Source organism: Coprinopsis cinerea, assembly GCF_000182895.1.
Source record: "Coprinopsis cinerea okayama7#130 chromosome 4 map unlocalized cont3.4, whole genome shotgun sequence".
Taxonomy (NCBI): domain Eukaryota; kingdom Fungi; phylum Basidiomycota; class Agaricomycetes; order Agaricales; family Psathyrellaceae; genus Coprinopsis; species Coprinopsis cinerea.
This window is the reverse complement of record NW_003307541.1, coordinates 222,250-246,358: the sequence shown is the minus strand read 5'-3', so window position 1 is coordinate 246,358 and position 24,109 is coordinate 222,250. Positions and strand designations below refer to the sequence as shown.

General features: G+C 51.9%; 7 protein-coding genes across 7 annotated transcripts; 4 read left to right on the top strand and 3 right to left on the bottom strand.

Moving 5' to 3' along the window:
* Nucleotides 1-1,683: 1,683 nt before the first annotated feature.
* On the top strand, nucleotides 1,684-4,378 carry CC1G_14317 (other/FunK1 protein kinase; the record flags this gene model as incomplete). The annotated part of the gene is made up of 8 exons (XM_002911276.1): nucleotides 1,684-1,739; nucleotides 1,804-1,881; nucleotides 1,944-2,517; nucleotides 2,571-2,642; nucleotides 2,692-2,775; nucleotides 2,833-3,574; nucleotides 3,625-3,788; nucleotides 3,845-4,378. The coding sequence occupies 8 exons, from the start codon at nucleotides 1,684-1,686 to the stop codon at nucleotides 4,376-4,378; spliced, it is 2,304 nt and encodes a 767-aa protein (XP_002911322.1).
* An 809-nt stretch (nucleotides 4,379-5,187) lies between these two features.
* Nucleotides 5,188-11,055, top strand: CC1G_14316 (other/FunK1 protein kinase; the record flags this gene model as incomplete). Its single annotated transcript, XM_002911275.1, has 16 exons — nucleotides 5,188-5,210; nucleotides 5,269-5,346; nucleotides 5,400-5,973; nucleotides 6,027-6,098; nucleotides 6,150-6,233; nucleotides 6,290-7,043; nucleotides 7,104-7,267; nucleotides 7,326-7,670; nucleotides 8,121-8,182; nucleotides 8,233-8,295; nucleotides 8,348-8,978; nucleotides 9,031-9,102; nucleotides 9,156-9,239; nucleotides 9,290-10,088; nucleotides 10,140-10,303; nucleotides 10,360-11,055. 16 exons carry the CDS (start codon nucleotides 5,188-5,190, stop codon nucleotides 11,053-11,055), a joined length of 4,665 nt encoding a protein of 1,554 aa, XP_002911321.1.
* Nucleotides 11,056-11,624: 569 nt separating this feature from the next.
* Nucleotides 11,625-13,221, bottom strand: CC1G_02616 (N-acyl-phosphatidylethanolamine-hydrolyzing phospholipase D; the record flags this gene model as incomplete). Its single annotated transcript, XM_001840101.2, has 7 exons — nucleotides 13,056-13,221; nucleotides 12,634-12,949; nucleotides 12,532-12,584; nucleotides 12,461-12,477; nucleotides 11,959-12,405; nucleotides 11,802-11,909; nucleotides 11,625-11,751 (listed from the first exon to the last, which is right to left on the bottom strand). The coding sequence occupies exons 1-7, from the start codon at nucleotides 13,206-13,208 to the stop codon at nucleotides 11,625-11,627; spliced, it is 1,221 nt and encodes a 406-aa protein (XP_001840153.1). The 5' UTR covers nucleotides 13,209-13,221.
* Nucleotides 13,222-13,447: 226 nt separating this feature from the next.
* On the bottom strand, nucleotides 13,448-15,080 carry CC1G_02615 (hypothetical protein; the record flags this gene model as incomplete). The annotated part of the gene is made up of 2 exons (XM_001840100.2): nucleotides 13,448-14,877; nucleotides 14,931-15,080. 2 exons carry the CDS (start codon nucleotides 15,078-15,080, stop codon nucleotides 13,648-13,650), a joined length of 1,380 nt encoding a protein of 459 aa, XP_001840152.2. The 3' UTR covers nucleotides 13,448-13,647.
* Nucleotides 15,081-15,954: 874 nt separating this feature from the next.
* CC1G_02614 (hypothetical protein) lies at nucleotides 15,955-18,339 on the top strand (the record flags this gene model as incomplete). Its single annotated transcript, XM_001840099.1, has 6 exons — nucleotides 15,955-16,063; nucleotides 16,142-16,386; nucleotides 16,439-16,977; nucleotides 17,025-17,313; nucleotides 17,361-17,586; nucleotides 17,633-18,339. 6 exons carry the CDS (start codon nucleotides 15,955-15,957, stop codon nucleotides 18,337-18,339), a joined length of 2,115 nt encoding a protein of 704 aa, XP_001840151.1.
* A 955-nt stretch (nucleotides 18,340-19,294) lies between these two features.
* On the top strand, nucleotides 19,295-20,530 carry CC1G_02613 (hypothetical protein; the record flags this gene model as incomplete). The annotated part of the gene is made up of 2 exons (XM_001840098.2): nucleotides 19,295-19,400; nucleotides 19,464-20,530. 2 exons carry the CDS (start codon nucleotides 19,295-19,297, stop codon nucleotides 20,528-20,530), a joined length of 1,173 nt encoding a protein of 390 aa, XP_001840150.2.
* A 475-nt stretch (nucleotides 20,531-21,005) lies between these two features.
* Nucleotides 21,006-23,882, bottom strand: CC1G_02612 (other/FunK1 protein kinase; the record flags this gene model as incomplete). Its single annotated transcript, XM_001840097.2, has 8 exons — nucleotides 21,006-21,785; nucleotides 21,842-22,011; nucleotides 22,073-22,727; nucleotides 22,780-22,863; nucleotides 22,916-22,987; nucleotides 23,045-23,639; nucleotides 23,692-23,719; nucleotides 23,771-23,882. The coding sequence occupies 8 exons, from the start codon at nucleotides 23,880-23,882 to the stop codon at nucleotides 21,006-21,008; spliced, it is 2,496 nt and encodes an 831-aa protein (XP_001840149.2).
* Between the last annotated feature and the right edge of the window lie 227 nt (nucleotides 23,883-24,109).

The window sequence follows — 24,109 nt, the reverse complement described above, 5'->3', positions numbered from 1 at the left end:
AACGTTAGATCACGCTAAGTCACGCCGACGGGCGCGAGCTCAATACCAGAGCCAACGTCGAGCAGGTTGCTCTCGCCAGCCCCTGTCCTGCGCGGATCCTGCCTTGGGGGTTGGCATCCTGCCGACGGCAGCTCTGGCTTGGCTCTGGGGACGGCATGCTGCCTTCACCGAAGCTCCCAGAATCCATCCTCAGAAAGATTATTTATTTATAAAAATTACAGCTTATGTTGAAGTCGCCTTCCTGGTAAGATCTATGTACAAAATCGACACCTCAAATCGACCAAAGTCAAGCTTCAGAGAAATAGCGGGAGTGACAGCTCGGATTTAAAGTCCGACCGGCGATCAACGGAACATGTGATCAAACCACATTAATAGGCACGACGCGACGCGTCGTCCCCATTTCTCTTCTTCCTTCCTTTCTCCCATCATCCATTTCCTCTTCCGCCCCCAGAACCAACGTGGAATAGCGAGACAACAGCGACGGCAACGAATACGCGCGACACGAGCAGTTCTCGTACGAATACACTGCACAGTGCTCGAACTGGGGGTTTTGGGTCTCAGATGCATCGAGCGGTGGGTTCTGTGCATCTGGTATGTTCTGCGTGCCCTAGCTGACTGGGCGATGACCTTGGAGCCTGTTAATCGACTTTTCAGATGCTTTCAGCAAAGGCGGGGTGGCCGTTTGTCTCATAGCGGCGTGTCAGCGTTTTCTTCGATGGACTGTAGCAAGGGACTCGGGTCACTGCGAGGGGTGGTGGGAGGTTAGGGACGCGTTGAAGGGTCCCCTTGTTGCCTTGCGTTGCTCGATGACCTCACTTCTGGATGCGTATCAAACCCTATTGGTCGCCTTTCTGTGAGTCCAGATTTCTTCATCTAGTCTATGTTCTATAGTGTACCTTCAATGTTGTATTACAACCATAATATATTCTTTTTTTAACTGTATTTCGCTCTCGTGAACCCGTAGTGAAGGCGCCGCATCCCATATGGTGTATAGATTCCCCGAACCTGCTCAAGCCATGCTCCGGGAAGGTCATCCTGCCCTGGCCTGCTCAGCGGAGGGCAGCCTGCCCAACTTGGGCAGGCTGCCCACTCCCGGCTAAGGATCCCGAACTTGCGCACTGGTTGGGCAGGTGGCCTACCCCATGGCCGACCTGCTGGGGTTGGTCCGGCCTGTTCTTACAGGATCCCGGATCGACTTTTTTTCTGATGGATATGCTGGAGTTGGTTGATGAATGCATAGTGAGTGTGTATACGTGGAGAGTCGGGTCTGGGTGGTACATAGACTGACTGGTTCCCCTAAGTTTCACCCTGAAGTGTTTGAGGATAGCTCAGAGGCGGAATCATGAAGGTCGCTTGGGGGACCTTCCCTCGGCGCTTATTTCACATTTTGATTCTCTGGTCTTCTCTTGTTCGAACTTGTATTATATGACTTTGTAATTCTCGTACTAAGCAGTACTTGTCATCACCCAAGGGGTTCTCCTTACTATTACACTCGGTTTGATTCATTTTGTAACCTTCAAATTTCAAACTCTGAAATCACAATCCGACTCGATTCTATGTATTGTACGCGATCACGTGACCTCATTTCGGCCACGATGCATAGTCCGGACCGTATCACTCTCGTCCTTGGGCTCGTGCCCCAACGTCTCGTCGCCTCGTTTCCAGGTCTTAATTGCAACTGCCATGTCGGACAGCGAGGATGAAATTGTCCAATCCACTCTGTCTTCCCCAGCCAACAGGTACGTGGTTTCTCCGCTTTCCAGGCTGGAACGCTAAGAATACGCCCTCACCCAACCTCGTTAGCGACGGGAATTTATCACATTCAAATGTCGACTATGAGGACTATGACTCGAACGCCGACTCCCTCCCTTGGGTAGAATTGTGGGTTGTTCTACGATTCAATACTTCACTGTCAATTTAGTAACTGATTGACAATGTCACAGTGGGCGTCCCATGCCGGAGGAGACAGAGCGAATGAAATACCGAGATAGAGTCCACGAGCAAATTGGAGTGGAGATGATAGGCGAAATATTCGTCTGCCCCGTTGATCCATTCCTTGACCATTACCTCCCACCCCTGCCCGGTTCTGTGGACGTGGCTGCTGTGGTGGAGGAGCTGGCGAAGGCGAATCTCCTCATTAAGGATCACACTACGCAGTCCTACCGCTTTGCAGGGTTTGAAGAGGGTTTCGGTGCGGAAGATGATGACGCCGACGAGGTTGAACGAGAGGAAGTGTGTTTCACTTTCTCCCCGTTGACGGCCATCGGCGATGCCATCCGTGCAATCCTGAAGGGTATGGGAGTCAGGATCAACCCATTCCGCCTTGCCCTGTGCCTCAATCCGTGGCTTAAGGGCGGACACTTGCCTTTGGATGCTATGGCATGCAAGGTTGACGGGTGCATAACCTCCGCGAGCTTGGATTTCGATGGAGCTGTTGTACAGCCTGCCGGAGAGCTCTGTCCTACGGATTTAGTCGTTCCTATCGCGCTCAAGGCGTGTCGTCATGATTACACTACTGTGAGTTAATTACAATATTTCCCATTATCCAAGTTTCTCATGCGATATTCTAGAATAACCTCCAGATTGTTGTATCTGCTAACCATATCTTTAATGAAGATGCTCGACGAAGATTCAGTTACGGCGTACGTTCGTCTAATACATCATCCCCGAATTTGCTCTGACATGCCGTAGATCTCCATTGAGGGCGAATACGCCTCCATTTGGTACTTTTCTCGTTCACATTCTATGAAAGCTGATAGCTTCAACTTTATCGAGGTCAGTTTCAGTGTACTGAAAATAAGAAACGTTCTGCTGATACTCAACGCACCATAGGAGCCGGAATTGCTGGTCAAAGTTCTAGCATCACTCTTCTGTGCCACGGAGGAGCAGCTCGGATTCGATTCACACATCACGCTCATTCCAGGTCGCGACCCCAGGACGTACCTATACGAACTACCCGCCGACGGGGTCACGAGGCTCGAATCGCAATTCTTCAAGACGACACAGATAATCCACGAGCCCTGGTCCAACCGAATAGCGGGGCGCATCACTCGAGTGTGGAAGGTCGTTCAGGTCAAATCGAAGGACGATTTGGACGCCATCGACCCGAAAGCAGCTCCCTTGGCACTGAAGGACGCCTGGATTAAGGCCAGTGCCGACGATGAGTACCAAATCCAGCAGAACGTTTTCCGCGACATCGACACGTTTTACGCTGACGACGGTTGGCGTTCCCATCCCCTGCTGTCTGACATTGCGAGTGACGACGTGGAAGATATCAAAGACGTACTCGAAAACTATAAGAATTTCTTCTCTGTTATACGACTTCACCACTCGAGTGAACCGAATAAGCCAATCTCATCGGAGGGGTGTTGGACCGAAGAGAATCTCTTCTTTCCTTCATGGACGCGGAGCAGCCCGTTCCAATCCCGAGATACATCCTGGCAATTGGAACGAGAGATTCGGGCATTTGAGAGCAAGCGACGGTGCTTCTTTGTGTATGAGCACGTCTGCACACGGATAAGCGATCTTCCTACTTTAGGAGATGCGATGGACGTACTATTCCAAGCGTATGCTGGTGAGCCATAATTGCATCTGGTTCTCTCTGGGACTAATGTTTTGGTGCAGTGCTAATGGTGATGTTCTGTGCTGGGTGGGTTCACCGGGACATAAGCCACGGGAATATCTTGGCCTTCAAAGAGGAAGGGGTATGGCAAGTGAAACTCTCCGACCTCGAATATGCCAAGCGATTCCCTCCGGACAGCGCGCAGACCAGCTCTGCCCCTAAGACGGTATGACGTACTTTTTCCCCAGCGTTTCGCTTCATCCTGACATCCCTCCGATGCAGGGAACGCCTTTCTTCATGGCACACGAAATCTTAACCTCCTCGTCACTCTCGGGGTTCTACCACCAAAATCTCGCCGTCCCGAAGCGCACATCCAGGCGCGCTGCCAGGCGCGGTGGTGCGGTCGAATCCAGCCCCCCAGTCATCATCGTCCACAATTATCAGCACGATCTCGAATCGTTATGGTGGATGGCTCTCTGGCTTGTCACCATGCGAATCGACTACGAGGAGTCCTACGACGCTGTCCAGTCCATATTCAGCGGCTCAACACCCATTTCTACGGAGCGTAGGAACTGCTTTACTCTAGGCATCACCTCAGATATTAAGGACGAGTTCCATCCGTCCACTAGAAATTTCGTCCCCTCTCTCGAGATCGTCCGCCGTACCTTTATAGCTGGTTACAAGACTCGCCATCCGAAGGACGTGTGCAAACGGGAGCAGTACAGCCTCGTCTGCGCTGGGTTTTTCAACTTCTTTGGTGAGATAGAGGAAGACCGAGATGTTTGGGGGCCGCTTCCCCTCTCGAATCCAACGTGATTGACGGTTAATTGACCCCGACAAGGAGCAGGGCGAAGCCATCTTGTGTTCAGCCTGGGTTGGTTCCATCATCAATCCAGTGTTCTACGATTCAAGCCTCATCGATATCACTTTGCATAACCGTTCTGTATTTCTCGTCTTTATGTACCGTACAGGTGTTCTTTGCATTACTATACATAAGTGTAATCTGGAGCTGCGAGCGACCTGACAGTGAGCCAAAGACGCAACTTGATCTTGTCTTGATAGACTCCCGCAGCCTGAGGCACGTTTGTCCCAGGATCGCACCGACCTCAGCCCATCTTCTCTGTGACCACCAATAGCATAGTGAGTACCTACCATATGTGGTTGGTCCTGGGCTGCAGAGCGATAGGTGCCCACAGTTGCATCTTGAAATGTTTGACGATAGTTCAGAGGCTGAATCACGAAGAGGACTTGGCGGGCCTTCCCCGGCGCTTATTTCTCATTTTAATTCTCTGATCTTCTCTTGTTCGAAATTGTACTGAACAACACCTATTAAGCAGTACATCTCTTCACTCAAGGGGCTTACTTTACCATTCCACTCGATTTGTTTTATCTTGTAGCCTTCAGACTCGGAAATCACAATTTGAATCCACGGACTCCAGTCGATTCTAAGTATGGTATGCCATCACGTGAACTTCGGCCACGATGCATAGTCCGGACCGTATCACTCTCGCCCTTGGGACTTCAAGTTGGGCTCGTGCCCAAACGTCCCTTCGCCTCGTTCCCAGGTGTTAACTGCAACATCCACTGGCATGCCGGACAGCAAAGGCGAAACCATCCAACCCACCATGTCTTCCCCAACCAACAACAGGTAGGTTGTTTTCCGCTTTCTTGGCTCATAGCAATACGCCCTCACCCAACCTCGTTAGCGATGGGAATGTATCACATTCGAATGTCGACTATGAGCACTATGACTCGGACGCCGATTCCTTCCCCTGGGTAGGATTGTGGGTTGTTCTATGGTTCAATACTTCACTGTCAATGATTGACAATGTCACAGTGGGCGTCCCATGCCGGAGGAGACAGAGCGATTGAAATACCGAGATAGAGTCCACGAGCAAATTGGGATGGAGATGATAGGCGAAACATTCGTCTGCCCCGTTGACCCTTTCGTTGACCATTACCTCCCACCCCTGCCCGGTTCTGTGGACGTGACTGCTGTGGTGGAGGAGCTGGCGAAGGCGAGTCTCCTCATTAAGGATCCCGCTACGCAGTCCTACCGCTTTGCAGGGTTTGCAGAGGGCTTCGGTGCAGAGGATGATGACGCCGACGAGGTTGAACGAGAGGAAGTATGTTTCGCTTTCTCCCCGTTGACGGCCATCGGCGATGCCATCCGTGCAATTCTGAAGGGTATGGGAGTCAGAATTAACCCATTCCGCCTTGCGCTGTGCCTCAAGCCGTGGCTTAAGGGCGGCCACTTGCCTTTGGATGCTATGGCATGCAAGGTTGACGGGTGCATCACCTCCGCGAGCTTGGATTTCGATGGAGCTGTTGTACAGCCTGCTGGAGAGCTCTGTCCTACGGATTTAGTCGTTCCTATCGCGCTCAAGGCGTGTCATCATGATTACACTACCGTGAGTCAGTTACAGTCTTTCCTTTTATCCCAATTTCTCATGCGACATTCTAGAATAACCTGCAGATTGTCGTATCTGCTAACCATATCTTTAATGAAGATGCTCGACGAACATTTAGTTACGGCGTACGTTCATACGTTGTGTCATGCCGGACCTTGTTCTGACGTACACCGTAGATCTCCATCGAGGGCGAGTACGCCTCTATTTGGTATTTTTCTCGTTCGCATTCGATGAAAGCAGAGAGCTTCGACTTTATCAAGGTACGCTTCAGTACTGAAAATCAGAAAACGTTCTGCTGATACTCAAGGCGTTATAGGAGCCGGAATTGCTGGTCAAAGTTCTAGTGTCACTCTTCTGTGCTACGGAGGAGCAGCTCGGACTCGATCCGCACATCACGCTCATTCCAGGGCGCGATTACAAGACGTACCTATACGAACTTCCCCCAGACGGAAGGACCAAACTCGAGCCTCAGTTCTTCATGGCGACACACAAACTCGACGGGGACTACCCCGCTAACCTCGCTGACCCGGCCACCCGCGTTTGGAGGGTGATTCAAGTGGTGTCGAAAAGGGTATTGGATCCAGTCCCGGGTGCCACAGAGCTCGTCCTGAAGGATACTTGGATCGGTTGGAAGATTGACACCGAGTACGATATACAGCAAAGGCTGTTCTGCGACATCCGTGCTTTCGCTGGCGGCGACTGGGGTTCTCACCCTCTCCTGGAGCACTTTTCGGCCAAACGTAAGGCCGAATTTAAAGAAGCGCTTGCCAAGTTCGAAGATTACTTTTGCGTTATTCAGCAGCAACACATCGGGGCCCGAAGCAAAAGGCTCCTGCCAGCCACGTCCGGGGTGGTCGTTCAAAAGCCCGATTGGAGCCTGTTCTTTGGCGAAAAACCCTGGTCTATGCAAAGGCAAACCTTGATTGAGGACGAGAATTACAGGCCCAAGGGTTGTCGACTATTCAGGGTTGAACAAAGGTGTTTTTTCATCCTCCAACACGAATGCCCGCGGTTGGATGAGCTTCCGACGCTGGGTGATGCGATGGACGTTGTTTCTCAAACATGGCACGGTATGCTTCGCTGAATTACACTTCACCGACGACGCTTTGTTCAACAAATGATGATTTCAGCGTTGTTGATGATGTTCTGCGCTGGCTGGATTCACAGAGACATATGCCCGGGCAATATATTAGCCCTTCAGGAAGACGGTGGTCATTGGCAAGTCAAACTGTCTGACCTGGAATACGCCATAAGGTTTCCTCCAGACGAAGGAAGAAGGTCCGCGGATAAAGCTGTACGTGCACCGATACCAGTCATTCAGCACTCTCCTACATTCCTTATGGTAACGACAGGGAACACCAATTTTTACGGCACTCGAACTTCTGAGAGGTATGCATTATTACGAACCTGAAATAGACCTAGATGCAGTCGAAGACTCGGACACGACCGATTTACAGTCTTCCCATCACCGTCGTTCATGCCCTCCGATCCCAAGCTCAGTCACGCAGAATCTCCAACATGACCTGGAATCTTTATTCTGGTCGGTTCTGTATCTCGTCACCGTACGGATCAGTCACGACAAATCCCAGTACTTCGCCAAGAAGCTTTTCACCGACACAGAAGGCGCACTCTATCTGCGAAATCGATGGTTCACTCATGGCTTCAAGGGACAATTCTGGGAATCCATCCATCCGCCTGTGAAGCGTTGTGCGACAGCCCTGGACGACCTTCGTCGGGCACTATTTAACATTTATAGACTAAGACATCCCATTGATTGTTATGATCTCAGCAAGTATAGTTACATTTGTGCGTACTTTATCAATTTCTTCAAGCAGTTAAAAAAGCCACGTAAAAACCGAGACTGGGTACTACTTCCGTTGGCATAACCGTCCTGTGTTTCTAGTCTTTGTGTACACTTTCTCTTTGCATCAATTGTAACTGGAGTGAGCGACCTGAACCAAAGTCTTTGGGGCCCTCACTGACAGAATCTCTCCCAATGTCCGCTTCCATCGGAAAAGAAGCGGGTCACATGATTGGCGTGATCACATGACGGTTGAAGCCCTTGTTGCAACACAACGTGTGGGCGACACGGGTTGGCCATCTACCACTATCTACCACCATCGCGCCTGCAACGTCTGAACTACAAGAGGGATATGGGGAAGGGAGAACCTTCCAAAAAAAGTCTGGAGACGGGCGGGGGCCCCCCTCGGTGAGTTCGACGCCTGATTCTCAGTTCAGAGATGTTAATTTGGGTTTCAGGACTCCCGCACGCGAACTCGTTTCCGACAGTGCCTCACAAGATAACGGGGGCTCATATAAACCGTAAGAGTCTTATTCACTGAATACGGTTGAAATTTTGACACATGTGCCTCAGTACGCCACGGGACTTACCGGCGGATGCAGGGGATGAAAAGCAAACCAAATTGCGGGACCACATTGGGAAGTGTATGATTTATGAAATCGTCACTTGTCCAACGAAGAGCTTTTTCGACGATTACCTTCCCCCTCTTCCAACGAAGGGCCCTGTTCCAAAAGAGAAGATAGTGGACCTCGTCAAAAAGGATCTCGTGGCGGCAAAGCTGTTATCTGTCAGCGGGGGCACAGTTCAGTTCACTGCGTACCAGTTGCCACCCAGTGGCCTCAAACATCTCTCCAAGCTGAAAGCCGAAAAGAAGAAAGGGAAAGCGCCCAGCAAGACTCGCGCAGGGGAGGAAAAGGACAAAGTTGTCGACGAGAAAACAGTTTTCGCTGCCTTTGCGACGATTGGCAATGCCATCCGGAGTAGCCTAAAGAAGCACGGTTTCGAAATCAACCCCTATCCCATTGCAATGTGTCCTGACACGTGGCTTGATTCTGACATCCATGGTTCCAACTTCCGGATCGACGCTTGCACGACATCGCAGCTTAAGGAGGGAGAGGTACCCGATATTGTGGGGAAGAAGCTCCACGTTACCAACATTATCGTGCCAATGGAATTCAAACTCCATGACAAAGATCATCAAGAGGTGGGTCCATCCAATCCCTGTATTCAGCCCGTTGCTGATGTTGTCCGCCCAGAATCGACTCCAAATAACCGCTGCGGCTAACCACATCATGAACGACGACGTTCGGCGAATGTTCATCTACGCAGTATGTGGAACCCAGCGCTGATGGAATTGTAACATCGTCTGATCAACTCACAGATCTCCGTTGAGAATGACAAGCTCACGGTCTGGTACTATTCCCGCTCTCATTCCGTCCTTTCAAGATCATTCAGTTTCTGCTTGGTAAGGTTGCTCATCTTTGAAACGGGAGTTCGCCTTACATTTCGGTTCAGGAACCTCTCCTGCTGGTCGAGTTGTTCATAAGACTCTTCTGCGCCTCCAAGGACCAACTGGGGATCGACAAATACGTCTCTCTTTTAGATGGACATGACTCGAAAACGTATCTTTACGAACTACCTGCCGACGGGGTCACGAGACTCGCATCGCAATTCTTCAAGACGACAGAGATAGTCGACGAGCTCCGATCCAACCGAATTGCGGGACGCAACACCCGAGTATGGAAGGTCGTTCAGGTCAAATCGAAGGACAATCCGGATCCCATCGACCCGCAAGCATCTCCCTTGATACTGAAGGACGCCTGGATTAATGCAAGTGCCGACGACGAGCACCAAATCCAACAGAAGGTTTTCTGCGACATCGACAAGTTTTACGCTGACCACGGCTGGCGTTCCCATCCCCTGCTGTCTGACATCGAGGGTGACGACGTGGAAGATATTGAGGACGTACTCAAAAACTATAAGAATTTCTTCTCGCTGATACGACTTCACTACTCGGGCGAACCGAACAAGCCGATATCTCAGGAGGCACATTGGACCGACGGGAGCCTCTTCTTTGACCCTCCCAAGGAAGAGATGGGGGTATCGTCGGGATCGCAACGGACAGGTAGCCTGAACCCTTCAGGGAAACGGAGTAACCCGTCCCAATCCCGAAATACCTCCAAATTGGAGCGAGAGTTTCGTGCTTTCGAGAGCAAGCGAAGGTGCTTCTTTGTGTATGAGCATGTCTGCAGAAGGATAAGCGATCTTCCTACCTTGGGAGATGCGATGGATGTACTATTCCAAGCTTATGCCGGTAAGTCATCGTTGAATCAGGTTCTGTCTTGGAACTAATGTTGTATTACAGTGCTAATGGTGATGTTCTGCGCTGGGTGGATTCACCGGGACATAAGCCACGGGAATATCCTGGCCTTCAAAGAGGAAGGGGGATGGCAAGTGAAACTCTCCGATTTAGAATATGCTAAGCGATTCCCTCCGGACAGCGCGCAGACCAGCTCTGACCCTAAGACGGTATGACGCACATTTTCCCTAGCGTTTCGCTTCATCCTGACATCCCTCCGATGCAGGGAACGCCTTTCTTCATGGCACACGAAATCTTAACCTCCTCGTCACTCTCGGGGTTCTACCACCAAAATCTCGCCGTCCCGAAGCGCACATCCAGGCGTGCTGCCAGGAACACTGCCAGGCGCGGTGGTGCGGTCGAATCCAGGCCCGTAGTCATCATCATCCACAATTATCAGCACGATCTCGAATCGCTATGGTGGATGGTTCTCTGGCTTGTCACCATGCGGACTAACTACCAGAAGTCCTTCGATGCTGTTCGTCCCATATTTAGCGGCTCCAACCCCGCTTCTGAAGAACGTAAGGATTGCTTTACTCAAGGCATCGCCAAAGAAATTAGCGACAAGTTCCATCCGTCCACTGAAAATTTCGTCTCCTCTCTCGAGACACTTCGCCGTGTCCTCTTGAACGGTTACAAGAGTCGCCATCCGGAGGACCTGTGCAACCCGGAGCAGTACAGCGATGTCTGCTCTTGGTTTCCCTTTTTCTTCGGTGAGATGGAGAAGGACCGCGATGTTTGGGGGCCGCTCCCCCTCTCCAATCCCACGTGGCTCGTTGACGTCAAGGAGGAGCAGGTGAAGCCATCTCGTGTTCAGCCTGAGCCCGGGTCTGTTTCGAGCCGACGCTCCGCCAGGATCGCAGAGCGCTCGTTGCGCCAGGGTGCGAAGTCCCAGTCGATCGCAGAGGTAGAGGGCGCTTGAAGAACAAGCATTTGTACCGGTGTCCATTCGCTATACCTTTCTCCGTTACTCGAAATTCCTTTGCTTTCAATCACTGTTTTCGTCTTTGGCTCTCGGTCGCTTTCGTCCTATGTATTGCTTTCTGACTCGCTTTCCTCTTATTCCACCCAACGCAACCATTAACACGGAGTAGCTCGTCGATGCTTTCAATGACTAGATGTATTTTCAAGTAATTATTATTGAATATAGGCTTGTTCTGTCTCATTCCATGTACTTCTCTTCGCAGTAAAATGACGTTTACCGGGACTCCGAGTCTGCCAGAGTTCGGTACGACCCAATCCACACCTCTGCGCGCCCAATAACAGCGCTCCCGATGCGGACTGCTTCGTCATTGACGAGGAAGATTCTGAGTCTGAGAGGCAGCCCTCCAAGAAGTCTCGACGCCACTGAGTCCATTGACAAGGATTCTGCTTAAGTACTCCCTTTGCATATTTACTTTTCCAAAATCCGAATCTTATGGTAATTGCAGCACGAATCGATATCGTAGTCCATTGTGTGCGTCGCACTCCGAGATGTCCAGATAAATAATATCAGAAGAACAGAGTCTGGCCAATATCACATACGGTAAAGTCCTCTTCGTTGATGCCTAGTTTCCTGCACTCTTCTTTAAGCCGTTTCGGTGGCTCGAGGATGTCTTCCGAGGTCAGAACCCAGGCCCTGAAGTGGAGAATTAGCAAAAGAAATGGCTAGTGGGACTTGACGCATACCCCCAGTGCATGCCGAGGGCCTTCTTCGCCTGGATATCCTTGAAGAGCCGAACGCTATCCTGTGGGGCACAGTGGATGGGTGACATGAACTGCCGGGGAAGGTAGGCACTACGGCGGGTCAGAACATGCTTCCAAGACGACGGGCTTTACAACATACCCGATAGGGATGAGGGCCAGATCAAACCCTCCAAACACTTCTCCAATCTCCTTGAACGCCGGGCAAACGGGCACTTCGTCCTCCTTCTGGTGGTCCATGACACTCCTGTAACCCGTGTCTCCGCCAAAGAAGAGCTTCACGGGGGTCGCCGCGGCGGCCGTGGGCGGGACGACCTCTTCCACGGACCAGCTGGCCCATAGAGTCGTGTAATACGCCGAGAAGGTTCGTCCGCTAAAGTGCTGCGCTGGTGTGCAGGTGATGTCGACGGCTAGAGAGGCGTCTGCGGAGGTCTTGACCTCGAGCCGCTTGGAGTCCCACCAGTCCATGATGTGTGTTCTGGATTCGGGAATCCCGAGAGACTGGAAGAAGGGCCCGTTGCCTAGGGGCGCGAAGATGTGCGGGGAAGAGGGTCCATGTGCGAGCGTGCGAATGGAATGAACGTCCAAGCTGTGGCGAGATGTTCGTTGGTGTGCGGGTTGAACTGAAAGACAGTGGGACTTACTGGTCGTAGTGGTCGTGCTGAAACGTGATAATTAGCGCCCAACGAAAAAGCCAAATCAAGGGTTATCGTACCGAGATAACTATGGCATCAATGTCCGGTAGCTCCTCGAGTTTGCAAGGGGGTGCTATGATCCAAGTCAGCCGGCGTCCACACCATTCAAGCATAACACCCACGAGTAAACCGCTTGGGTCCTATCAGCTGGCTAGGCGAGCACCTATTGCTGAAGACAGGGTCGAAGAGGATCCTCAAACCACGGTTCAAACCCTTGGAATCCTCGCCCCCCGCGGCAGGCCCAGGGGCAGGATGAGTCCGGTTAGGGAATTCCACGAGGAAACAGGCATGTCCCAGCCATGTGGTTTTAATCTTGTCGCTCGCGCCCTCCTGCGCGGCGCCGTTGGCGTCGTACCCCCAGGTCGGGGTTTGCGTAGGCATTTCGGTCTCCACCCTCTTTGGGTCAGGGTTCTTCCATGTTATAGCTTCTTTGAAGAGCTACAGTAACAGTACAGGTCGCGCGTTGGGGTGCAATATGGGTCGAGGAAAGTAATTGTTGGAGTCAGAGACGGTATGTTTGGGATCGAGGGGCCAAGCAGCTCACCTTGAATCTCTCCCATTTTGTTGTATACCTCCAGCTCGGCCAAGGGTTCGTGAATGAGGTTCCGGCAGTGTCGACCCAGTGGTCGGGTTTCGAATCACTGGAACCCTTGTTCTGTCTCTTTGGAGGGTTGTTTGAGACTAGAGCAGTCGACATTGAAGATATGGGTGTCTTCCAGGGGTATCGTGGTTCTGGGGAGAAGAGGTCGCGACTGGTGAAAGAGCGTCAGCTAATAAGGTTTCAGGCACGCGAAACACACACGCAAAACACACGGCTCGGCAGAGATTTATGGGAATCGAAATTGCGGCCGCAGTTGATATGGTCAATGGTGTTTGTCATCGACATGACGAGGGGCTAACGATGAAACTCATTCTCAGCAAGCTGTCTGCCCAACCTCGAGATAAGGAGTATATGAAATAAGACACTGGATAACTAATCTACGGCGGGAGGAGAAACGTAGATGAAAACATACAGGGAATACGAAAGCGTTCTAAATAGAGAACACACATCACTAAAGGAAATCGGTATGGACGTGCAGAAACATATCGGGAAGTATCCATCGCTCTAATATACACAGAAGCTCTCCTACGAGCCATTAACGCCACGAGCCCCAATTGCCGCTCCCACTATAGCTGTTTCCTCTCGATGGCGGGTTAGGTGGCGGCTGCCCACCTGTCACGTATCGTGTCGCGGCTGGGTATCCATTCGCTGTCGCTGTCGAGCCCGAACCTCCAGTAGGGTTGTATGTGTAAGGCGAATGCTGGGGTTGCTGTTGGGAATAGTATGGCTGTTGCTGCATCTGCCCCTGTAGCACACTGTGGCTTTGGGGGCCAGTGACGGCACTCAGTGATGAAGGGAACGTGAAGCGTTGACCAGGGGAAGGCAGTTGCGGTGTTGGAGGATTGGAGGAGACAGATGATTGGCGTGTTTGACTGGTGGTGGGAAGGGAAGGTAAGGATGGCGGTGTGCTAACTCGCGCCGTCTCGCGGAGCGCAGCTAATCGACTGCTCCCACTCGAAGATGGCAGCGAAGGAAATGAGGGTGGTGGTTCCTTCTTCATGGGAGGTGGTGGGGGCACCTTTTTGGGGGTTGGTGCAGGTTTGGATTTCTTAGGTTTGGCCTTGGCCGGTCCTTCGGCGTAGTCCTCGTCGCTCTCGTTGTTGCTCCCCGATTCGCGCTTTCGTTTCGACTTTGGCTTGGCCGGTGCTTTGGTTTTGCCCTTGCCTTTGGCTGGTGCCGCTGCCACAGGTTCTGAATCCTGGTCGAAATCGCTACGCTTGACCGTCCGGATGTAGTCCAGCATGGTTTTGGCGACGCGGTTGTTCATTCGGATATCGACGTGTTCTTTGCGTACCAGGGTCCGCATGGTCCCAATTGCGCTCGAGAGCTGGCCCATCGAGAGGCTGGTCCTATGCACCGCGATGAGTAGGCTGATCAGGATAAACTCTATCGGCGAGACTTTCGTCGGTTTCTTGAACACCTTCCCCAGCTTGGGGTCCTGGACCAGTTCCGAGAAGATGCGGTAAGTATCCGTCGCCTTTTCTTCGAAATCTTCGTCAAGTTCGGTTTCCGAGGTCAGCCATTTTTCTAACTGGCTGATTGAGCCAGCGTTCTTCAAGTTGGGGCCGTACTTCTCGATGCACCAGAGAGCTTGGGCAAGACAGCGGAAGTCGCCGCCGCGGCTGCTGTCCCATTCCAGATACGCGGATGATAAGCCGCCGTCCTTGACATGTTCGTTTTGGAGGTCTCGGATGAAGGCCGCTCGTGGGGTATTGATGACCTGCAACTTCTCGGCAGGGGTGAGCGCCATGCCCAGTTGCACGCGCTGCAGTTATGCAGATCAGTACGGCGGACACACGCAGGTAGCCTTGGTCATACCTTGAAGATATCACGTTCGTCGTTCTCTGTGATGTTCTGGTACTCGACACAGACAATCTGTTTACCTTCAAAGATACGGCGTGTCTTCTCTGGAAGGACGTTCCTCGCCTTCTTCTCGGTTGGGTCATCTTTGTACCACCATTTCTCCATGGTTATCCTTCAGAATGTATCAGTAAGGAGCTCCAGAAACTGCGCCATAGCTGCTCACGGGTCTCTATCTGTTCCCAGCGTCTCTAGTCAGCAATGCAACGCTTGGAGTCTTGCAGGCGACTTACGAGGAATCTGTGACGGTTAGTCAGTAACTGGGTCCTTCACTGGGTCAATAGTGACACGTACGAGGCCATCCATGAATCTCCTTATCGAGGTCAGCCTCTGCTTTCCGTCGATGCAGATTTTGGTCTCTGAGCCGTCATCGTGCGTCTTGGTCGCAAATATAACTGGAGGCACATAGAAATTGCGATATATAGAGTCTATAAGACTTATTTGCTTCGCATCTGGCCAGACAACATCTAGCGAAATTCGAGGTTAATAAAAGTCATGAATTCCAACGAAATCTGTGCTCACCGCGCTGGTATTCGGCGTCTAAGTTGATTTCCTGGCTATGCATCTGATCTACAGCGTTCCAGTCAGTTTTTCCGCCGCTTCAGAACCAGAAAACTAACCGTATAGAGCCTTAGCAGCGTATGTCGTCGCTCGAGGCGCGCTCAACGTGTGCCGGATTGTATAGGTTGATGGGTCTTTTTTGGCTTTTTTCGGCTTCTGCGACGTCGTGTAGGTCTCGTCATCGTCGCTGTACTCGTACGGAGTGAGGTCCTCGTCGTCAAAGTCCATGGGCAGCGTCGGCGGTGGTGGCGGTCGAAAAGCAACTGTGTCGACGACACACAGTACGGCAGACAACTGTTACGCGCCGCCCAAATTAGATTCCCACGCCTCTTGACCGTCGACCACGACCACAACAACGTTCTTGAGACCCTGACCGTCACCGTTCGATGATCTTTCGTCGACTACGACAACGACGACGACCATGAGCGGCGAAAACTTCAAAACGCCGTTGTCAAAACTTCGTTTTGACCCGAAATCTGCGCGGTCGACCGCGGCGAAACGCGATTCCTTGGCTGCAGAACTGGAACGAGGTGAGTCTTTGTCTTCACGATGTCGACCGCCATGGTCGTCGTCGACGGCAATGACCTGATCACTGAAACTGTTCTTAGACCCACAATTGTCGACTGCCAAACGGCAGCAGCGAACTCAGGTTTTCAATTCGACGATATCGCATGCTAACCTCGAGCGACAGCTGCTCGCTGCCCAGACCGCCAACGCCGAGCTCGAGGCCAAACTTCGTGAAAAGGAGTTGCTCATCGAACGTCTCGAACGAGACCGACGATGGTTTGCCGACCGCGAAAAGGAAGAGCGTGAAGAGAAAGAAAGGGAACGAGAGGCCCACGATGAAGCCCAGGTGTGTCCTCGTTATATTCCAGTCGTTGTGAAAGAACCGACAGAGCCTTTAGCGCAAAGCAGACAGCGACATTCGTAACCTGAGAACGTCCTTGACGACCCTCAGAGAAGAATATGCTGATCTTCAGGATACTCATTCTGCCCTGGGACGCAGCACAAGCCAGACTATCGCGTCTCAGAAAGCTCAGATTACGACACTGAACCACCGAGTTGACCTGCTTCAAGACGAGCTGTCGCAGGCTCAGCAGATGGCTGACGAACGTGATCGAAGACTGGCCGACCTTCAAGCTCGATATGACGACCTGGACGCGCAGCAAGACACCCTCGTTCACTCTGGAGCGGAGCAGGAAAGCATGGTCATCATTCGGGAAGAACTACAGCGCCAGGCCAGTTACCTCCGGACTCTGGAATCCACCAACGCGAAACTATCGTCGGAGCTCACCTATCTGCGGGAAAGAAACACCAACATCGAAGTCCTCAGGGAGGAGAAACGTGGCTTGGAACTCAAACTAACCGTTCTCGACGAGCTTCGAGAGAAGGTCGTTAGACTGGAAGCTGAGGTCGAAGCAGCACGACGGGAACGAGAGGAATGGTATGTACTGTTGTTGTTCCCACTGAAACGTGTTAACGTTCTTCCAGGGCGAGCAAGGAGAGCGGGGAAAGCAAGGCTGCGTCTGCTGCTGTCTCCCAGAATCTGACTGAGCTACGACTGGCTCACGCACGACTGATGGAGGAGCACGGTGCTACCGTGGCATCTCTCCGCCAACGCGAGGTCGAGGCTGCCCACCTCGAAAAGCAGGAGGCTGTGTCTCAGCAGAAGATCCAGTCTTTGGAGGAACAGCTGAATTCCATCAAGCAGGACCTGGCTCGCAAGGACTCGGCAAAACTTCTCGCTGAGCGAGAGGTGCAGTATCTGCAGGCACTGCTGGTATGTTCATCCATCGCTTACCTGACCAAGGATTGACATTGTCGCAGGCGAGCTTCAAAGCAGAGGAAGAGTTTCTGGAAAACCCGCCCTCGGTTGACGAAGCGAAAGCTCAGAAGATGGAGGAACTGGAGAGCCTGCTCGAAGAATACAAGGCGATCAACGTACAGCTGTCGAATGACGTGGAAGAGCTTCAGGCTGCTCAAGCTTCATCATCGCTCGTCTCAAACGAAGAGCTAGAGAAAATGGAGAAGGAAAAGGCTGCCTTGCGACAGAGTAAGTCATGATCTACTGCTAATGGCGCGGGCTAACTGTTCTCTAGCTATTGAAGAGCACGAGGCCGAAATCAAGGAGCACCTCGAGAAGATCGACAAGCTTGAGCAGGAGCTATTCGACCTGTCCGGCGAGATTGCCGGCGGCCGCCACGTACCTCCCAAGACACGAGTGCTCTGCATGAAGGAGAACCCTGACCAGGAATGGGTCGACCTTCGACAAGCCACGATGGACCGCATCAGGGCCGAGAACGACGCCCTCATCCAGCGGCTGAAAGAACTCGAGGCAGGTCGCGCTGTTGCTGCAGACAGCAGTCAGGAGGAGGCCCTCCCGAAGGAGAGCTACGACCAGCTCAAGGCGGAGAAGCTGGCTCTCGAGGAACTGGTCGAGCAGAAGGAGAAGAGGTTGCTTAGGCTGAGGGAAGTTTTCATTGCCAAGTCTGCCGAGTTCAAGGACGCGATTGCTGCCATCCTTGGTCTCAAGTTTGCCTTCTATCCCAACGGCCAGGTTCGGGTGACGTCGATGTACGACGTGAACGCCGCGTTCATCTTCCAGCCTGTTAAGGGGGAGGACTCGATGAAGATGCAGTTGGTGGCGCAGGGAGAAGGAGGGTTGGAGGATCTGCCGAACATGGTCCAGTATTGGATCGAGGGAGAGCAGTGTACGGCGGGATTCTTGGCCAGCGTGACGCTGGAGTGCTATGATATCTGGAAGCGGAATAATGGTGGGCAGGGTGGACCCCCGCCTATGTCCTGATCGCATGCCTTTTTCTTCTTCTTTTGCTTTGCATCCGTTACGACTCTCTAGATTAATGACATCTTTGATCATTTCTGACCAGTGTTATGCATAACCATTTATTCATTCACGGACGTTTTCTTCTCCCTTGTCGATTTCGATTCAAGGATTTGTATTTTTCCCTCCCACTGGGGGAATTCAAGCGTCGCATTACATACACCCTCCTCGAGTCTGGACTTCAGCCAGCAGTAATGCACTCTCCTGGCTGGAACTTTAGACTCGAGGACGGTGTGAGCGACGGGCTACAGCACGTGTTCCGGGACGCGGTAGGGTCTCGCACACGTAACCATGCTTTCCTCAGGCTCATGTTGGCTGGACAATGTGCTGCGCGTACCCCCAAGGGAGATAACGTGGTGAGTCAACGATAGTATCGGCAACTAGCACCGCATTACTGATGTTTCCTCCACAGCATTGACGAAAGAGTCTGCCTCCATGTTTCAGGGTGCATTGATCTCCATCGAGCGCCCGAACGTCAGGGATGAGGGGACACTGGCAGGCCAAACTCAAGCACTTGTACAATAATGCCTCTGTGCTAAGGATTGACTAGTGAAGTGGTATCTGACCCGCTTGGGGTTCTCGAGGTAAGATGTGCGAAACGATCAGACACTCTAGTCTAGCGACGTTGTCCTTATCCTTTTCCACTATCAATGAAGGCAGTGAGTCCGTTTTATCACGGTCTATCGTGATTATCATACTAACGGCAGCTACAAATCTCCTTTTAGACGTTGCGCCCTTGAACAGGCGAAAAAGCTGTAAACCTTTGGTTCTGAGAACCTGGTGCCATCTATTCTCTCCGGCGTTGAAGGTGAAGACTTTACAGCACTTTGTTTTAGATTCCGAAGCAATCGCTGGACCCTCATGTTTATAAGGTATTCCGGTGCTTCGACGCGCACATTCCTAACATTTCCCTCTCTGGATGTCGTCAAATTATTCCAACGACCGGAACCCGCCAGTGTTGGCGATAGTCGCAATCGTGGTGCTCGTTGTTTTCGTCATCGCCGCCGTGATTCTGTATTCACTCAGTAAGCCGTACAGTGCAATGTTCTTACGCATGGTTCTTTCTAACAAACCACTTCCAACCCTAGAGTCTCGGCAACTCGATCGTGAAACAGCTTCCGCTACCGCGAATAGCCGACCAATAGCTCTCCGGAGGCGAGGAAGTGCACGCTCGGTGAATAATAGACCGGATCCCGAAATCCTCGCCGATCCACCTCCTTCGTATGGTGAACACAGCGATGGAAAGTTGGTGGAGGAATTCGACGCCGAATACGACGTACCTGCGGCCTTCGAGCTTATCAGGTCGATAGCCAAGGCTGTCACTCTTCCCGTACCAATCCTGCCAACCGAAGCGCCACCAGAGAGCAGCCCTCATCCATCGTCAACAGAAGGCTCGGCGGAGGAGGTGGAGACGCTGACGACGTACGAAAAGATGCGGCGAACTCAGCGGCTGGTCGGGGACCTCAAAAGGCTTAACGCTGCGGCCCCAATTGAGGGATACCCAGTTGGCTCTCCCGAGTATTGCAAGGCCAATCGACTGAGAGAGTCGATTGCGAGCCTTATGGAACCTCCATCCTCGCCTATGTCTTCGCGGGCTCCCTCGATCGTTATCTCGTTGGCGGGTTCGGCACATTGGCCTGACTCACGGCCGAGCTCTTTCGTTTCAACGTCGTACGCCTCGTCGGTGCCTTCACGACCTGGGTCTTCCAACGGCCACGGCGAATCCTCGTCATCACCATCATCAGCTTCCCACCACACTCACCCTCAGCGTGCATCCCTATACGAGCGTATGCTCGAAATCCAAACGCTCCTGGATCGGATAGACGAAATCACCTCCTCTTCCAGTCCTCCATCATCAGCGTCTTTAGAACCTCGGCCACAACCGACCTCGGAAGAAGTGAATGTAACCGTGAAGGAGCTTCGGAGGAGGATTGCGGAATTGATGGAGCAGCCGGAGAGGTCTCCTACGTATTCTGAGTCTGACGGTGGGGTTGCTGGAGATGCGAGCGCGAGCTCGAGCTCGAGGATGGGTGGAGTGGACCGCGATCGCTCTTCACTGCCTCCGCCGTATCGACGGCCTACGTTGGATACTGCACACGGGCCAACGCTGACGGCTGAGCCTGAGTCTGTGATCGCACCCTCACGGACTTCATGATATACGATTTTTGGTGAGTCTCCAAGTATCTCTCGTTTATCGTCAACGAGCTCACATGTACATTTGATGTTAGCAGTTTCTATGTGATTTATATGGGGAATGACAATCTTCAGCCATTCGCCCTGTTTTATCGATACCCCACCCCCACGAACTTTACGATACCTCATTGCATTGACGAGGCTCTTCACTAGATAAAAACTTTGTCTGTGTTTTGTCGTCCAGGGACCACTATTAACCGCCTGTACAGTATATGAAAGATTTAACGCCTTCCTGCTAGAGGCTATCGGGTATTCGGTGAGTGGTCAACAATTTAAAGGCTTGATCGCTCGCAGCAGATTCGAGGTTCCTGGGCGTCTAATAGAGAAAACAAACTCGTTTGGCTGAAAACCTACGGTATCTGCTATGACTAGGCATTCGCCTTTCTTCCAGTATGATTGAATGTACAGTGTATTATCAGGTGGGGTACTCTAGCGGGTCAGTGGCGGCGCGACTTCTTGAAAGGCTGCTCCTCGGTGACATCTTCGTCGTCGACGAAGAAACCGCTGCCGTGTGCTTCGTCGATCATTTGTTGATGGATGGATTTCCGTTTCATGAGGCCAGATTTGCTGCGCTCGCTTGAATTCGAGGAGTCATTTGACATATGGCCCGTCGTAAAGGTGGTAGGAGGACGTGGGGCCATCCAAGAGGGGCTTTTCAACTCAACCTTTCTCCATTGATCCCCACCTCGCTTGATCTCCTTCCAGAAGGCTGCGAACGCTGCACATTCGGGGCTGTAGTGCTGAGGATGATACAAGTTGTCTGGGTGTCGATCTTCATATCCTGCAACGAGCCTTTGGCGGAATGATTCCAGTGGGTGGAAGAGAGATTGGAGGTCGGGATGCAAGGACTCTTTGAGCTCACGGGGAAGTCCACCAATGAACGCCGTGATTCGCTCTGCCGAAGGGGGCACAGTTCCTGTGAATATATCATCGGCGGCGGTGTACGACGGTTCGTGGTCGACTCGCATGGTGATAAGCCACAATACAAGCCACCATATCGATTCCAAGTCATGCTCGTAGTTGTGCGTGACGGGAGTGTCGATAGGCATGAGTTCGTTGTTCTCTGTAGCTTTCGTTTCCTGTGTGTCTTCCTTGCTCTCGCTCTCAGAATCGGAGTCGGAGTCGCTTTGGGGGGCCAGGATAATCCTTTCGATAAGGCGGCGACGGAAAAGTGAGCGCGATAGCTGGATTTCGTGGGCCATGAAATGAGGCGTTCCCTATTGTGGCATTTGGGTTAGGAGGGAAACAGTAGTAAAGAAAAAAAGTCACGCACTACTTTAGGTTCCGAGCTTGCTTCACATGAATCTTTTGGTGGAAAACGTTTGGCATATTCCAGATCGCTGAGTTTGACTTGCCAACTACCGTCTGGTTGCTTGAAGGCCAGTACATTGCCATCACTGATATCCCTGTGGATCCATCCGGCACAAAACTTCAAAAGCAGGGCTGTACATCGAAGTGGGTCATAATCGGGTTCGGACTTACAGTATAGAACGTGAGTACTTACCGAAATAAGCCTGACGGATGACGTCTAGAGCGTCTCCAAGGGTAGGGAGGTGGCTCACTTGCACACATACATGCTCGAAAACATAGAAGCAGCGGCGCTTGCTGGGAGTGTCCTGGCTGGACCTGGCTTCCGCGACGACCGATTTGGTGGGCCCCTTAGCGTGAGCGTGTAGGATACACGAGAAGTAATTTCTGAAATCCTGCAGAGCATCCCCAAAGGACTTCATCTCAGACTTGTGGAATTTGCGAAGTCCCGCAAGAAGGGGGTGCGATTTCCATTTTTTGGTCTTGGAAAAGGTTTCGATGTCTTGGAAGAGTTTCGCTTGGATTTTGTCCTCCGTGTCAACGTCCTCGTCGGCCCAGGTGTCTTTCAGTACCATCTCGCTGGTCCCGGGTTTCTGTTCCAGTTTGTCCTTCGAAATTACCTCTACAACCTTCCAGACCCGCGTGCAGCGTCCCGAAATTCGAAGGGAAGGCTTTTCGTGGACCGTATCCGTGGTCATGAAGAACATGGGCTCTGGTCTGTCCGCGCTGTTTGGAGGGAGCTCATAAAGATACTTCTGTTCTGATAACAGGGTGATATGAGGATCGAAGCCCAGTTCTTCGTTAGTGGCACACGCCAATGAAATGAAGATCTTGACGAGGATGTCGGGGCGCTGGTGGGGAAAGGTCAGATCCGAACGTAGTGCCAGTGAAAGAGTATCTCACCTCAATTAAGCTGAAGGACTCTGCTTTGACGGTGTGGGAACGCGAGAAATACCACAGGGAAACGTGGTGGCCCTCAATGGTGATCTGCTATGTGTCAGCCGAACAGATTGAGCGGAAATGAGGAAGATCGACGTACACCATACATAAACATTCGCCTTGCGTCGACGTTCATGATATGGTTCGCGGTGGCAACCAGCTTAAGCCAATTCTAGTGGCAGGTTCAATGAACATACATGACGGGAAACCACAATAACCAGAAACCTACCAGGTCCTTATCCTTGTCGTCGTCGATATTACATTCCAGGGGAATGGTGATGTTGGTGGAATCGAGTCTTCCGTTTAGGGTTTGCCATTTCCCGTCGGCAACCCCGATATTTGTGATATAGGCCTCAATCCTGAAGCTGACGTCGTGCGTGCCAGCCTCGAGATGGGTACCAGGACACACCGCCATGGAGTATTCATTAACAGAGACACCTGCATCCTTCTGTAAGATATCTCGAACAGCGTTGAAAACGCGTCCTATTGCGGTAAGATGTGTCTTCTCGTCCAATGCGGCAGTATGACCTTGAGGTGTGCCCTCGTTTAGTCGCAAGTCATATGAGCTACGAGAACGTTCAAGATCCTTGAACTGATAATTCGGACGTCCAGGAAAGTCCTTGTCCGAGAGAGGTACCAGAGTACCAGTTTCGATCAAGGTTGCTATGACCTGGTCAAACACTTGCCAACCTTCGCGAATTGGTGGAAGGTAATATTCGCAGAACGTGTCGATTTGGAAACCAATAATGCCAGCAGACGCGTCATACGACTCGCCTGTCTGGCTCTCGGCAGAGACAGAGTATAAATCTGTTGCGGTGGTTCTGCTGGACAAAGGGTTATATAGGCAGAAGTTTAGAGTGGCAATGTGCCACATACCTATTAGTAGTATTAGGAACGGATTCCCCTATGCGTGCAGTCTGCATTTCGGAGGCGGTCGTTTCGCGTTTGCACTTACTTGCTGATTGGGGGTTTGTGAACAGATATCTGTTCTTCGGTTCGTTCCCGCCGTTACCCTGTCGCTGCAGGGCAAGGAAGACAGTGGCCAATGTTGGAAAGCATTCGGCCATCAGGGGTACATGATGCCATCAGTGAACAGTTCCCACATACAGGGGTGGTGGCCCAGGGGACGCGAGGCGGTCGATATGGCACAGTTCACGAAACAATGCACTCTAGTGAGGTCAATAGAGAGGGGATATATATCCACCAGGCCAGTTATAGGTTCTATAAACTCCATTCCTGACATCCCTGGCCTCCTTCATCCCTGTCGAACCTGAGGCCGCGCTCTGCGTGATCT